Genomic DNA, 16,356 nt, shown 5'->3' with positions numbered 1-16,356 from the left:
CGGTCTGGCTTATGATTGGACTCCCGGTACAGACGGTATAGTAATTTACAAGGATCCTCTTACAAAAAACAAAAAAAAAATTTCTTACATTTATAATATTTATAAACAACGCGAGTTAACTTAATATTCTTTTCCATTTAGATATGGTCCCTAATATATAAAACGTCCAGGGCCCCCCAGCGATCGCTGGGTAGCCGGATGGGCCAAACTGAAATTGTTAAAACTTACTTATTAGTTATTTGTTCTTTTTTAAAATATTATACCTATAATTTATTGATATTTCATGTAAATACATAATAACTTAGGTATCCTGTTAAATCGTTATAACTTAAGTCTAAATGTATTAGGATTGTTGATTCAAAACAGAAATTGTTTTCAATTTTTTATATTCCAACTTTAAAAAGCAGAAATTAAATAATATGAGTTCAAATGATTTAGTTCCAATTTCGGTAAGAAAATAAATGTGTTCACCTATGTATATATACTGATACATTTGTTATTATTATTTTTTTTATTATTTGTCATTTGTTATTATTATTGGTAATTGATTTTTGTTTAAACAATAAGATATAAGTTCATCAAATGACAGTGCAATAATGACAAACACTAATGCACATATTTGAAAAATTAAAAATACTGTTATATGAATATTATACATATAATTTTTTGCCTCCCTCCCTTTGGAGAAATCCTGGTTATGCCACTGATGTGTTTGTATAAATAATATTTCATCTTTAATTAAATAATTAATTAGTCATTTATTTATAAATATTTATAAAGAGTTTAGACGAGAGGTGTAATGGTATTGCAGATCTATTCCACTAAATGTTTATTTTCTCCAAAAATCAAAACTTTAAATACTTATCATTTAATAAATAATCGTTTGAAATTAAAATAAATTTAGTATAATATGTAATAATTACAAGACATAACTAATATATTATATAAATTATTACGTGTAATAATAGTATTGATTAAGCAAAGGTATTATATATTTAATATATTTATATATCTATTCGTATTTTGATTGAGAGGAGGGAAGGATTATGATAGTAAAATACAGTAACATATTAATATATTTTTATCAAGTACGCGAATTACATAATAATAACAATTATGTATTTATATTAAAATTACGGTGACGATAGGGTTAATTAAAATACACGACTGAGAAAAAAAATTGAAAATGAGATATCTATTACGTTTAAATTATGTAAGTAGACGCTAAGTGCAGTATAAAATTAATGAAGTATAAGATTGACAAATTTATAACATTTACGTCAATATAATTAATTGTTGATGAATTAAAAATTTTGATGAAAATTTAACACACCCGTCTCAATATTATCATCGTCACTGTGGTTGTCACGTGATTGGCACTCACTCGATCTACCCTTCAGTACCATATTATAAAATTCCCGATAATATCATCATCCGCGTTGTCACATTAATATTTTTGGTCATAGAGGTTTCAACGACCGCGATGTAACTATGGTTATGACGAAAGGTTGCTTTAGTAAAGATTGCTTCACTCTCCACTGTTATTGAATATGATTTTCATAAACTGAGATTATTTAAATCTTTTGGTTAGTAAGCGATATACAATATTGTATTTATAAATAAATACTATATTATATGTATATTGTGTAATATATTGTTATAAATAATAATCTAATCCTACTCAAGTCATATGTTAAACAAGTTATAATTAATCGTTAAGTTCATTAAAATTATTATTTATCATTTTACCATATTAAAAATATATCATGCATTTAAAAATAATTTATAAGTTAAATGGTATAAATATGGTTTATTTTACTTTGAATGCGAAATAACCATATTATTAGGTTTTTAAACCATATCGTGTACCTTAAAATATATTTAACTTGTTGGTAGCGTATTATTGATATTTTATTACCTAAAAAATAAAAAAATATACGAAATATGGTACAAGAAAAAGTTTTACCATGGATACTGTGTTTGTATCAGATTATGTGATCAAATTCCGAATCCGAGAAAATCAAATGCCTCACTACAAATCATGCGCGTATATTTGGGTACGGGAAACAATCACCACTAATGGTAAATTGATAAAATCTTTTCAGACATTAAATTTTCTCCAATTTAATTCATCTAATAATATAAAATCCTGTAACGTACAAAACTATTAAGTAATTATCATACAATGACTATAGTCTACTCACACTTTATTGTTCATAAAATTGTATTGTCTATTAATGTTTTAGATTCTGAACTGAGTAATAAAAGTTTTGATTCTACAATGAAAATGTGTCTGTGTGTTTTTTGTGTCCAAGTACACGATAACTTGTTGAAATAATTCTGCTATATAAAACTTCAAAGGAGATTTTTAGTGGCAAAATGAATATTCTTGGCGTATTATAAAGGTCAAAAGTCAAAAGTAAGAAGTGAAAGAGATTTTCTGAGATATTAATTTATCCACACTAACTACTATGTTTTATAAAAAAATATAATGAAAGTAAAATTGAATTAATATTCCCACAGTAGAAATTCTATGCTTGGTCAAACAGTATAATTATTGATTGACAATGAAAAAAAAATGCTGAAAAGGGAATCTTAAGCAGCCACGTCTACCCCTTCTTCCTGAGAGACTACGCTGGGCAGTTGAAATAACTACCAGCGGTCGTTGGTTTATAATAGTTAATAAGCATCACTAAATAGACATAATAGAATGTTTGATTTTTTGTTGCTGTAAAATAGACTAAAAAATCATATGAAATAATTTAAGTTTATTAAACAAGGTGATTAGGTTAAATAAACATATGATCATCCCCTTTTATCCTTTTAAAATGCAATTATTCAAATTCCGAAAATTAGAAAATGTACTTGAAGAACTTATTTACTAATACTAAAGATGTTTTACACCATTTAGGAAATTTAGTAGTATTCTGTGAAGATAAAACTTTATTTTTTAAATATGAACATGGGCGCCCTTCAGTAAAATTTTAGGGGAGGTCAAAATAAAAAAATTCTCAAATACAAAGATAGTAATATTATGGTAATATTATTGAGCTATAAGTTTTTAATATTTTTTGTCCAGAGAAGGGCAAGTGCCCTATCTTGCCCCTCCCAATGGGTGTCTATGAATAAGAATCACGATGTTTTAATTTAAACAATTAATCAGTTTAATTTATGGATCATCAAAGCATTTAAATAGAAATATGAATGATTATTTTCTGAGTTATTAAACTGTATGTATATCCTGGATTATAATCCTTAATAATGGTTTGTATAATTTAAAACAGATATATTACTTAGTCTAGTTCTTATTAACCTAGTATATTTTTCAGAAATTATAAAATTGTTGTACATTAATATAAAAACCTTAAATGTTTCAATAGTTTAGTCCAAATATATTTAAAAACTATTATTCTCAATAATTCTAAAACTATTTGTTCAAATTTTGATATACATTAGTATTTGCAAAAATATCATCTCAATTACAACTGTTATTAAAAAGGGTGACTTATCACATAGCATCGCCGCAAAACAATCCTTAGATTAAATTAAAAAAAGTAATAAAAAAATTTTAAAATATGATATTGCTGGTTTTTAAAAAGTATGGTAAAAATTCTAAGAAGTACGTGCGTGCAGTGCGTACTTTATAAAACAGAAAAATAAGGTAAAACATATTCAGGGTATCTTCCGACCTTGTACTCATCACAATGTATTATATCATTATGCAAACTATTGTATTAAATAACTGTACCTACTCAAAATGAAAAGTTTGACATTTGATACGTTTACACAAATTATTGGCTTTGCTTATTATAATATGCAATTCGACTTAAACAGTGAAGAGTAATTTAAAACAAATTTTAAATAACTTAGATATCTAAATTTATAACTATACACCAATAAATCATCACAGCGAAAGAGTTATATAATAAAAATGTCGATAATATTGGTAAAAGAAAAAAAAATTAACGGAATAAAGAATCTTTTTGAATTCTTACCTGTGACTTGAAGGCTGCTAGATGCATTTGCGTGGTACGAAATTCGTATTTCTTTTTGCTGATGTCTTCTTGTAGTTCATTTGCTTTACTAAACATCGACTGTTCTAGGCTCCTGTCAAGGAAACAAATAAAAAGTCAAATAATAATATATTTACTATAAATAAAAATGTAATGTATGCGAGTATGATTACGCATACGATTCTAAAAATCTAATTTATGTACATGACTGTAAATAATTAATATAATAACTTATTCGTTTTTCGTGGGTAATTTAAAATTTTAAAAATAATTTTGATTCAAACTACGTACAATATATGTTTTTGCTGTAACAAAACTTGAAAAATTAAATATGGCCAAATTGACATATTTTCAATTACCACCTTCGATTCATTTTAATATGTGATAAAAATAATCATTATCTTTCTTATTATATCCATTATTTATTCATATTAGGTATAGATAAACACTATTTACAAGAATTTACAAACTTATATTATATCATACCAACCAGTGGTTAACAGAAATCGAAAGAAACATAATATTAAACAGACGATTAATCCCGTCGTGTCGATGAGCCCTATCATAAAAGAGATTTTACTATCTACAAGAGAAAATATTGTATCCCAACCACTGGGGAAAGGTTACTGTATATATATATAAAAAATATGTATTAATACTACTGTAGTTTTATAACTATAGAATGTGCAGTCATGTTTAGTAAATTGATGTTCTTTTAAAAACGATCTCACATACTTTATTGTTTTCTGTGTAATCAAGATCTTATTATAACTAATTAACTGGGTTTTAGTATAATATACAATTTTCTAACAACTAAATCTTCAAAAAAATATATTGCAGCTTTAGTTAAATCATGTTTTTTCGTCATGTAAAAATAAAAATAAAAATGATAAAAACGAAAAAAGTAAATGTAATATTTTTTCTCCAAAAATATTGCATTTTTATGACTTCAAACTATAATATATATACTATTATATTTTCAACAAAACTTAAGTTGACTAAGAAAATTATTAAAGTACCAGTGATAAAAAAAATCACTGTATATTATACAATTAAAAAAATAAATTTTAAATAGCGTTATAACGTTTTTGGAAATATTTTTTTTGACATTTTATGTTATTGCTTTGGCACACAAAATCTAAAAGTGTTACGGAAATGCGTTACAGAGCGGTTACTCTGGTTACCATTGAATAAAAAACATTGGATCTACTATGTATTTTTACTATGTATTTCGAAGAGTAAGAATACTGCTATAACGGAAATGCGTTACAGGGCGGTTACCCTGGTTACCAAAAATAAAAATATATATAACAATAATAGTCGTGTCTTTAAATGTTATCAATTATCCTATACACTTTATTATACACCAATTATATATGATAACAACGATAGCAAAGATTAACTCCTTATTATATATTCAATATTTATGAATTTAAATGCATAGAAAATAATTTTTTGGAATGTGAAATACATTTTTAGAAAATTCAAAAAAGTAAAAATTTAAAACAAATTATAGGCAACAAAAAATGTGTTTTTTTCAAATTCAATTTTAATAAATTTAAGTAATGGTAAAAAAATATTTTTGAAAATTTAAATATTATTGATATAACTTGTATTTACTGTTATGAAATCACCCTATGTACAATATATATATATTACGTACCTAGTGTTCTAATAGAATTAGACTCATTTACAGTGTTTTACGTTTGTATGGGATGAGATCGAGTTTAGTGGATGGGGTCATAGGGGGTTTGGAGGGTCTGGAGGGCAGACGTCGCATAATTTTACACTACATTAATTTTTGGTTATTGTTATAATATATTATACATATTGCAAACTTTAATTTAATTCGTATCAAAACAATATAACCTATAGGTTTATACTACTATTATTATTACTATTATTAACCTTAATAACTTTGAACTCGATAAAACGTTGTTCGTGCACTATATAAATTTGAATTTAAATATGATGTACATTGATTATTTATAGAATATCTATTTATAGTCGAATAATTATTACGTTGTCCAGAATATTATAAAGATATCTAAAAATTACTCGTAACACATAGTCATAAAAAATAACCCCAATGTGTAATGCCATGTATAGTTATTATAGTTAAATTGTATAGTACAATTTTTATTATTATTTAATAAAATATGAATTTAAAGTATTTATAGTTAAAACACTGTTGGCTAAATAATATTATAATTAACATAAGAATGTTTTTTTTTTATTTATTTTTTATGATAACTATTATAGACAAAATATGTGTAACGTATATAAATAATAATAATAATAATAAAATATAACTCAATAACTCATTAGTACACAAGATAATATAGCTATAATAGATATATAATTTTAAGTATATAGCAATTATTATTATATTTCTTGTTATTTTTTTTTTTTTATAGGTATAATTTTCTAAAATTCACTGTATATTTAATTGTATTATTGTTATCAGATTAAAATTTTAGCCCTGCCATTAGCAATAATTATTATTTGTTTAAACTATTGACACATTTTCAACAGTTACTAATTTATTGGTATTTAAAAATTATTTTAATTGTATTTTTTTTTTTACTGCATGATGTTTTTTAGCCGTATGATTCGTGTATCAGTACTTGGTAAGTTAAAATTCCATGAAATATAATCAATGAATAATAATATACCTTTTCGATATTATAGAATAAACGTTACGGTGGCGCAATTTCAATTTTCTGTAAGAGGTGCCAAAGGTCAAACGGTCAAATTGGTTTTCTTTACTAGAATACATTATGAAGTTTGCATGAGTTATTATTAAATAAAATATATAAAAATTTACTACCAATCATTAAAATAGGAAAATATTTTACGTAAAAACCGATATAAGAATTAAATAATTTAATAATAATAACTAATATAATATATTTTTTAATTATTGATTATTGGAAATATTTAATTATTTTAAATTTACAATTTTTGATATTTTTTGTCACTTGGAGATATAATTGCAATGGTTCACTTCAGCATATTATTATATATTATAGTTATATTATTTGAATCTAATAATAATATAGTGTTTCATTATAAATAGTCCATAAATAAAATAATAAATTTGAATATAATATTCTTTTTATTATTATCAAATCAATTAAAGAAAATGTTAAAAAAAATAGAAATTAATTTGATTCAGTACGCGTACATGTCTATATTATTTGTGTTTCACTCGTGTATTTGTTTGCAATGAAAATTGATTGGTTATGTATTTATAGTTTTACATATAGGTATTATTTAACATAACGTTGTCTAGTTTTAGATTAACATAAACATAATATTATATACGTTTTGTAGCATATTTTATTATATCCTATAAAATATATTTATAATTATTAATTATTCTAGACTCACAAACCAAATGTATTTTTTTATTGATAAAAACCTCTTGGAAAAGTTGCGCGCTCCCAGCAACAGAAACTTATTCATGAAAATAGAAAACCTTTCCTGGATAATAATTATCGTAATAAAGTTCTTACAACTATTTAACTGTTTATTACAAACTTCTATTTTTTGGATTTGTAATCATATTGAATAGCACTTAAATAGAATCGAAAAATGCATTTCGAGTTTAAGTACAACAAAATTAGGAAGAACAATTTAATTATTTTTAATGAAATTACATTGAATATTTAATAATTTGTTTTATAATATTTATTATATTACTGTTTAAGAAACATTTCTATAGTATGAATTTCTTTAAATCATATAAATAGACGTATTGGAAAATGCAATTAATACGTATTTAAAATTATATTTCAAATGTCAAAATTAAATACAAAAATGTAGTACATTTTGTATGTTGAAGTTCAAATTATACCTTTTATAAACATTTCTAAATTGATAAAGCATAAATCTTAAAAATATTGATGGTAAAAGTTCAAAATTCTGTGAAATTATATAGGTTATTATCAACAAGATCTATTGAGAAAACAGCTTTTTTTTTATACCATAGTCAAATTATATACAATGAAGTACATATCAAACTTTTGATAGTATAACTTATTAACGTTAAGCAATCAAAAAAACAAAAAACAAATACATATCACAAAATAATATGAAAATATAGAAAAGGTTATAAAAAATGTTGATCGAGCTGATTGTTAATTAAATACTCATGATTTGAGTATTGTACTCTTTATACAGTCAGAAAATCTAAATACCTAGTTGTGCCTTAATATTAGATTAAAATATACTTATATAGTTTGCGCATATTTCCTTAAACTGACAAAATAATATACAGTGATATTTCTATATAACCTACTTCCATATAACGAAATTTTCTGTTTATTGAATTATTTTTGAGAACCTTCATTGTTAATCATGTGTTAATTATATTTAACGAATTCTTCTATACTGAGAATTTTTTTTTATTCCCCATGAGATTTTATTTATGGTTGTTTCATTATACTACATATAGATAGCAAAAATAAAATCTATACAATTAAAATTATTCTAGCAAAACATATATAGTGTTAAGATCAACTCAATTTTAAGATAACGTAATAATAATATAAATTCCTTAGTATAGCATTTGTATATTATGTACGAATAAAAATATGAAGTGTATGGTAAGATTAAGATAATACACTTATTATGTATTGTTACTTAATCGTATATAATATATAAGTATAATTAAAACAATTGTAAAAGTGCAAATCCAAAACAAGAATGCCCAGCTTATTTGGATACTAGGACATAGCTATAACAAGAAAACGACTTTACAAACCAACACACAAAAAATATAACAATGTCCAAAGCCCTTAAATTAAAATATACTAAAATTTTAGACAAAAATACACATAAATAAATATACACTATATCTGTCAAATCCATTAGTCAAACCAAAAAACAAATATACGAGAAATAAAACAAAATATAAATCCATGGCAACAGTTTAAAATAGCAAGAAAAACAGAAATAATAATAAATTAAATGAAAATCGGCTACAATTATCTTACACATGGACACCTCATGCAAAATCATTCACCAAAAAAATGTACTTCATGTGGAGCCTGATGGTAAACATCTAACGACAGAATTCAGATGCAATGTAAAAGAAATAAAATATCATGATATACTGGAAAATTTTTACGAAATAATCGGACCCGACTGCCAATCACAAAACGTTTTATCATTCTTCACTGAAGTAAAAAAATACATTTAATTAATAAATGCATTTTTTTAATACTCATAAGTTTCAATTTTATTTTGACTCCTATTTTAGTTACGTTATATAAAATATAATATTATGTAAAAAAAATGTCCCCTATTGTCGAAGCTATTGTTAATAATAATAATAATAAAAATTGTACACGTTTTTATTTAAAACGAGTTATTATAATTTCAAGTGGTCATTTCTAGCTATAAAAAATCACGACTGTTCAACATGATAATAAACTTTAATATCCAGAACAATAACAAAACCAATATTTTTAATATCATCAACATACTATTGCTTTTCTAAAATACAAACCATAACGATAATCGAACCCAAAATGACATACCTAGTATTGTTATTATTAAGTATAATAATTTCAAATCAAAATATAAGTATTATGATTTAATATTATTAAATATAACTAAGCTTAAATTGTTTACTTTTAGTTAATTTATGCATCGTTGTAGTATTTTTATAATAAATGAAATTTAATTTAGAACAAATTTTAACCTATGAAAATTCATTGTTCTATACGTTTTAAATCCATATTATTTGCAGTAAGTTACATATTTTAATGAACAAGAATTATTTTTTCCTCATTAAAGTTAAGAAACTATTATTATTTCTAAATTCCAATTGATTTATTTGAAACGTTTATATGACAAAACATAATTTGAATGTCTCCTTTTTATTAATATACTTTTTAAACACCTTAACTGTTAAAACAAATTAAATACGCCTCCTAACCTAACCTAATCTGTTTATACATAATATATATATATATATTATATATTTATATATATATAAAATAAAGTATAATGAAAAAATTTAAAACATATTTTAACCAAATTTTTATGTACGTATTTTCGAAGTTCAATAATAATATGCTAGCTTATGTATAAATATTAAGTATAATAAAGTTATTTTGACAGATATAAATTCGATTTAGTTATAAACAAATATTACAAAATACCAATAAATGACAAGTATCTGTTAACTGCTACTTACTGGTTATTAAGATATGTGATTTTTATATGCTTTTTATATTTTAAACAGAAATACTAAAAATATTAATTATAATTTTATTATTTCATTAAATATAGTTTTCAACAAGTTTAACAATACTGTACCTACTTGTCATCGAATTCACAATAAATTTTATAGACAAAGAAATGGAAGAATATTAATCCAGTGAGACTAATCATTCAAATAAAAAACAATTTTAATGTTGAATAATATTTTTTCTATGTCGACGTATTCATATTACTGAAATTATTATTAGTGTATCCAGCCTCATACTCAATAACAATTATATTATTACCCTTAGGTTAGGTTTTAGCACCAGCGTTTTTGCATTGCTATATTAGACCTTACACCCACCAATGCCCATACTACCAAATCAAACGGAAAAACGGCCGATTTGATAGAAACAACGAATCAAAACGATAAAATAAATGATTTATGGTTTGTACGAATTTAGCTTGTTTGATTTACGGATTTTTGCCACAACTATCTATACGCCATACTACAGCTATAACAGCTATAATACCAATGACTATATACACCATAGCGCGTGTACAAGGGTCGATTAATAAACGCTGCACCGGACTACGGGACTGATTGACCGGAATAATATGATGTATACCGCGATGAGGTTGAACGTATTTGATTTCGATTAATCATCATCCGCGAAACGAGTAGCGTTCAATTATAAAAATTGCAAACGATTAAACCGGATAATAAAAAGGGATTGAATCACTCTTGTTGTTTGTAGGTAGTATTTATCTATAGTCTGACACGTATTTTTTTTTATAATATATTATATTATTTGTAATAATAATAACATCATATTTTGTATGGATAATAAATGAATAAGCATATCCGCCTCCGAGAGAGAGAGAGAGAGAGAGAATAACGAGAAAGGAAAAAAATGAAACAATAGGGTTTTCAGCATAATTTTCATTCGCACTGCGTTGTCAAAAAAAAAAAATGTTACAAAAGATAACGACTTTTCTATGGAACATAAATAATCATAACACTATATAATACAATATAATGACTAAATAGAAAAAAAATTAAAATTAAAACGTAAAGTCGATTTTTTTTCTGTTAAATCACGCAAGAGATGACGAAGATAAATTTTTAATATTCGGGTCGGTGATGATTGTGAGCTGGTTGTAGGAAACGATGCTTTTTTATATCTGTTTGCTGCAGTTTCCGTACGATAAAACGCATCCCGTGTGTGGTATATCCGGAAGATCGTTGTCGTCTGATAATGTGTCATTTCTCACTGCATAATCTAACATCGACCAAATGCGAACTAATAATGATAATAATATTATTATTTATTGATAGAATTCCGGTTCGGTTATCGAATATAATATTAGTACAAATACAACAATAAAATGATAATAATAAATAATATGTAGTACAATAATTATATAATCAGCAATAAAACCGTGACAATAATTTTCACAGCTATATTATCAGTAGATATCATTCGATATTAAAGCGAACGTCAGACATTACTACATAGTTTTATTTGTTGTACTGTTTTACCATAACAACCTCTGATAAAAATTGCAGAGTGAATATTATTATATTTCTGAAATTTAACAAAAACTAACGCTATTATGAAATTGACGTATATATTAATTATAATTTTAAGAATTGTATGTTACTTCGATAGTATTTCAGTGGATAGAATTTGTATTCGTTTATATTGTATGAATAATAAATTAGATCATGGCTTAAATGTTCAATATTATTGCTATTCGATTTGATGATAACTTACGTACTACCTGCTTTGAAAAAAACCATTTTTAACATTAAAATTTTTTAAACTTAATAGTGGCGAAACTAAAAAAGATTTTGTAAGATTTTGTACTTAATTATGTGATTTATCTATTTATATAATTAAACATTACACATGAAACTTGTCACTACGAAACTTCAAAACTATATATATATATATATTATGCTTTTCCAATATGCGTCATAACTAAATTAGAGAATGTCAGTGTGATAGCAATCAACAACTGTGTTTACGTTGAAAGTTTCGCTTATAACAATGCACCTGTATAATCTGATACAATATGTCATATATGTGATTGAATGTGAAACACTTTTTTGTATTATTTTAGATTTTGATCAATATTCTAGTATACGAAATTATCGTAATTATCTTACAAGTAATAATATAGACAGTTTTAAAATTGATAATCTTAAGATACATTTCGTTTTAGATATTTCACTGATTCGATGGAGCGAATCAACATGATTTATCATTGTTCCAATAAATTGCTTGTAAAATATGAAACAGAAAAATGAACACTAATATACACTTTAATATAAAACTAAAACTTTACTATTCACCTCTATAACGCCTTACACCGTTAAGGTATACATGGACGTTGGACAGAGCCGATTTACAAATTGATATAGTTTATTTTACCTTACGAAATATAAAGAATTTATTAAACATAAATAGAGAATAGTTGATCTTAAGTCATTTAAAATTAAATAAAAACATAGTTCCATATTATCTAGAATTGAAATTATTATGTATAATATTAAACATTGTAAATTATAATAAATTCAACGTATATACATTTTATTAAACTCCTTATATAGGTACTTTATTTTAATTTTATTTTGATCAATTTACTTTCAATGAATTTAAGATATTTTTATTCATAACCCCGAATTTTAACTCTAACATCAACTAAATTAGTATACAACAATAGATATTATAAAATGTATGTGATTTTAGGATTCAAAGATTAGGAAATTGCAAGCAATATATGTTTGAATATAGCTATTTCTATTTATCTTCCACGCCATGTGTTATTTAAACTTTAAATGCTTTAGAAAACAAAAAGCGGATGAAAAAATTTTAATGCATAACTGAAACTCAGCAAATTTTATAAGTGCAATGCATTTTTAATTAAATTTTTTAAAATTAAATTTAATAAAAAATTATTACGCTTAAAAATACTAGGTATTTTGTTTAACAATCGTATTTTCTCAATAACTTCTATGATCGTACGCTCAATATATTTTATAACATATGAGTATATTATATAATTAGATAAAAACATTTTAATCTAGTTATAGGTAGGAAATCGAATGGTATAAGTATAACAATATATATATTCTAAAAATAAAATATTTTAAATTTCAATAACACGTATTAAGTTTTTCATATGAAAAATGATAAAATAAGTGTTTTTTTGATTTTTTTGATTTTATCTATTTGAAAATTCAGCTGGTAAGAAATAAAAATTGAAACTAAAAGTGTGCAAATTATTTTGTCGTTATAACAGCTGCAATTACATTAATGTATAATATGAAAATCGACTCTATAAATATTCATACAGTTGAAAATATTACTTATGTTTGTTTAGGCTATGAGTTTATAGGATCAGATACAGGAGATCATAAAAACTGTAACAGGATTAAAAGCAGTCCGTTCTTGAAATATTACCACTTTAAAATGTCTAAGTGTTGTGCATAGAAATCGATAAGTATACGAATTACATAAAACCTCTAGTTTTAACTTTCAAAACCAGCAGCCTACCAGTTAAATTAAGTTTGGTTTAAGTTCGGGATGGAGTTTATGTCTAAAACACTGATGACAACATTTTCGCCGTTGATGTATTTATTACGTGACATCTGGAGTTTTGTATTGCATAACTTTATTTAGTTAGTTAAAATAATATTATGTCACTTCAAGTTCTGTCTATCAAAGTTACGTAAGATTTAAGTATTTTTTCACATTAAATTAGTTATTTAAAAGTACTTATAATATATGTGTAAATATGAAAAATTATATTTTTATGTTATTTCGTAAATACATTTATGAGTCTGAATAATCGGCAAGGAGCATATTATACGAATTGATATTATAATATATGTGCAAGTACATATAAATATGATATTATTGAACATATTCATGCACAGATCCAATTTTTTAAACATATAATGTGTTTTTACACAGTAGTTCAATACTCATGACTATTACCGATTCAATAGTTTTTAATTTCGCATACAGTTTATTATAAAATATATTTTTATGCCACTTAGTAAACCTTTGTTGTAAGCGCTTAAACGTTTCCACCGAATCTTGTATCTGTTTCATCTGAGACTCGAGGTCCATCAATTCCGCTCTTATAGTGTCGTATCCAGCTCTTACGTCCAAGCTGGCCAGCCTGTCGACAATTAATTCGTTTTTTAGTGCCAATTGTGCTATAGCTTCCTGAAAGAAAAAAAAAGAGTAAAGTTCTGACACATCATCGACGTGACATTAATACAATCGACGGTTGACTTACTGTTACGCCAGGTTCCAAAATCAATCCCTCGGTGTCTGCCGGAGCTTGTGGTGGACAATAGCTTCGAGTCCGCTGTGATGGATGCGGTGTAGTGGGTAGAGGCGTTAAAGACCGGGCGAACGCGATCAAATCCAAACCAGGTGTCAGCTGTCGACATTGGGATCCTAGAGCATTGTATCTCTTCGACTGATCATTGGACTGTACACAACATATTAATATAGATAAATAAATCTTCACTAGACAGTCAGGTCGATTAAAGATATGTTTAACTATTACAATGAAAAGGTAGAAACCTATTTCTTATATTATTAGTACCTTATTGCATATGACATCAGATCCTTGGAGAACTGCGTCTGACAGAGACATACACAAGTCCGAGTAAACGTCTTCTAATTCCTATACATAGGTAAAAACAGAATGAGAAATTTTGAGGCAATATTAAATTATTATAGTTGTATATAGTATGCTATATAACGATATATAACGATAAATTATAAATATATTGTATGTATAATGTATATAGCATGGTACAAAAGGACCATTACCTGTAAAAGTTGCGGTAAAACGTATTGGTTATACTGGTCAACCATGCCATTGGTGGCATGAAGCTGAGTAACATAGGCGTTGTGGGCGTCAAGATAAGAAGATAAAGACGCTGAGCTGTTTGGAGAAGACAGCTGGGCAAGAAAAGAACGTTTGTAATCTTCTCTACACTGCAGATCAACAATTATAATACGATATAGTATTGTATGTATCATAATAGTATAGAACCTCCCTCCCAATTAGGTTTATCTAAATTATGACCATATATTTTCATGTTATGATTATTCTGGTTTGTACTCAATTTTGGTAATTGTAGTTTGTACACAGTAAACTTTAATTTTTAATGATTTTTTTTAAGGTGTAAATCAGAGGTGCATCTGAAATAACTGTACCCCGACTTTGGAATTTTGGGACCAAACTTTATAAATAAAAGAAGTCTAAAGATAATCATTTCTCTATTTATAAACTTCAGAACCCACTTGCATATTTAACATAATATAAGAATATAATAAATTGCGATACTTTTAGAAAAAAAAAAATATCGATACATATTAGTGCCTATGCTTAATAAATTGTACATGATAGGTACATAATTCTTTTAAATATTTATATCAGTTTTCAACATACTATATCGAAGTTAAAACATCATTAGTAAGTATTACACAACTTAAAATCAATAATTGTAATTTGTGCGAAAATCAAATGCAAATAACTAACGGTAAAATAACGTAATGAAAAGACACTCTAAGGTGCTTTAAATTAAGTAAATTTAAAATTAATTTAATATTCCCTATGAAACATGATTATAATATTATTTATTTTAAATTTTATTTTATATTATTATAATATAAATATTTACTTTTAATAGTTTATCTTCTGATTTTTGTAAAATCAATTCCAATGAGTCTCTTTGACTGAATACCTTACGTGACTGAACTTTTCGATGGAATGACCTATCTAAAAGTGGTCTAGAAATTTGCCGACCAAGTACACTAGCTACGTCACTGATTGACTTTGAGTCCGTTTCTACTTCTTGCAAGAACGTCTCCCATGTGTAAAATAATTGGCTGGGGAATGATGGTCTGAAAAAATAAGAACGATGGTATTAAAACTAATTTTCCTTAAATTATTAGAGTTTATTATTTTTTTTTTCCGAATATAAAATAAAAATAGTGCGTTTCGTATTTCTCTGGAGACCTGCAGTTATTTTTTTGGGAGTGTAAAAATATTGAATTACGCGTTTTTCAGGAGTGAAACAAGAAACCGTAAA

The 16,356-nt window shown here is 25.3% G+C and overlaps 1 protein-coding gene across 16 annotated transcripts in view; it reads right to left on the bottom strand.

The window, feature by feature from the left end:
* The window catches only part of LOC114128466 (uncharacterized), a 274,228-nt gene that overhangs the window by 114,880 nt on the left and 142,992 nt on the right, over positions 1-16,356 (bottom strand). For all 16 annotated transcript variants that reach the window (XM_027992968.2, XM_027992967.2, XM_027992966.2 and 13 more), the window contains 6 exons: positions 15,946-16,168; positions 15,089-15,256; positions 14,859-14,939; positions 14,544-14,741; positions 14,304-14,470; positions 3,996-4,107 (listed from right to left, as the gene is read on the bottom strand). In XM_027992968.2, the coding sequence (XP_027848769.1) occupies positions 3,996-4,107; positions 14,304-14,470; positions 14,544-14,741; positions 14,859-14,939; positions 15,089-15,256; positions 15,946-16,168 (949 nt within the window). The remainder of the gene's footprint in view (positions 1-3,995; positions 4,108-14,303; positions 14,471-14,543; positions 14,742-14,858; positions 14,940-15,088; positions 15,257-15,945; positions 16,169-16,356) is intronic.

Source organism: Aphis gossypii, chromosome 1 (genome assembly GCF_020184175.1).
Source record: "Aphis gossypii isolate Hap1 chromosome 1, ASM2018417v2, whole genome shotgun sequence".
NCBI classification, from domain to species: domain Eukaryota; kingdom Metazoa; phylum Arthropoda; class Insecta; order Hemiptera; family Aphididae; genus Aphis; species Aphis gossypii.
This window is presented reverse-complemented; position numbering and strand designations above follow the sequence as displayed.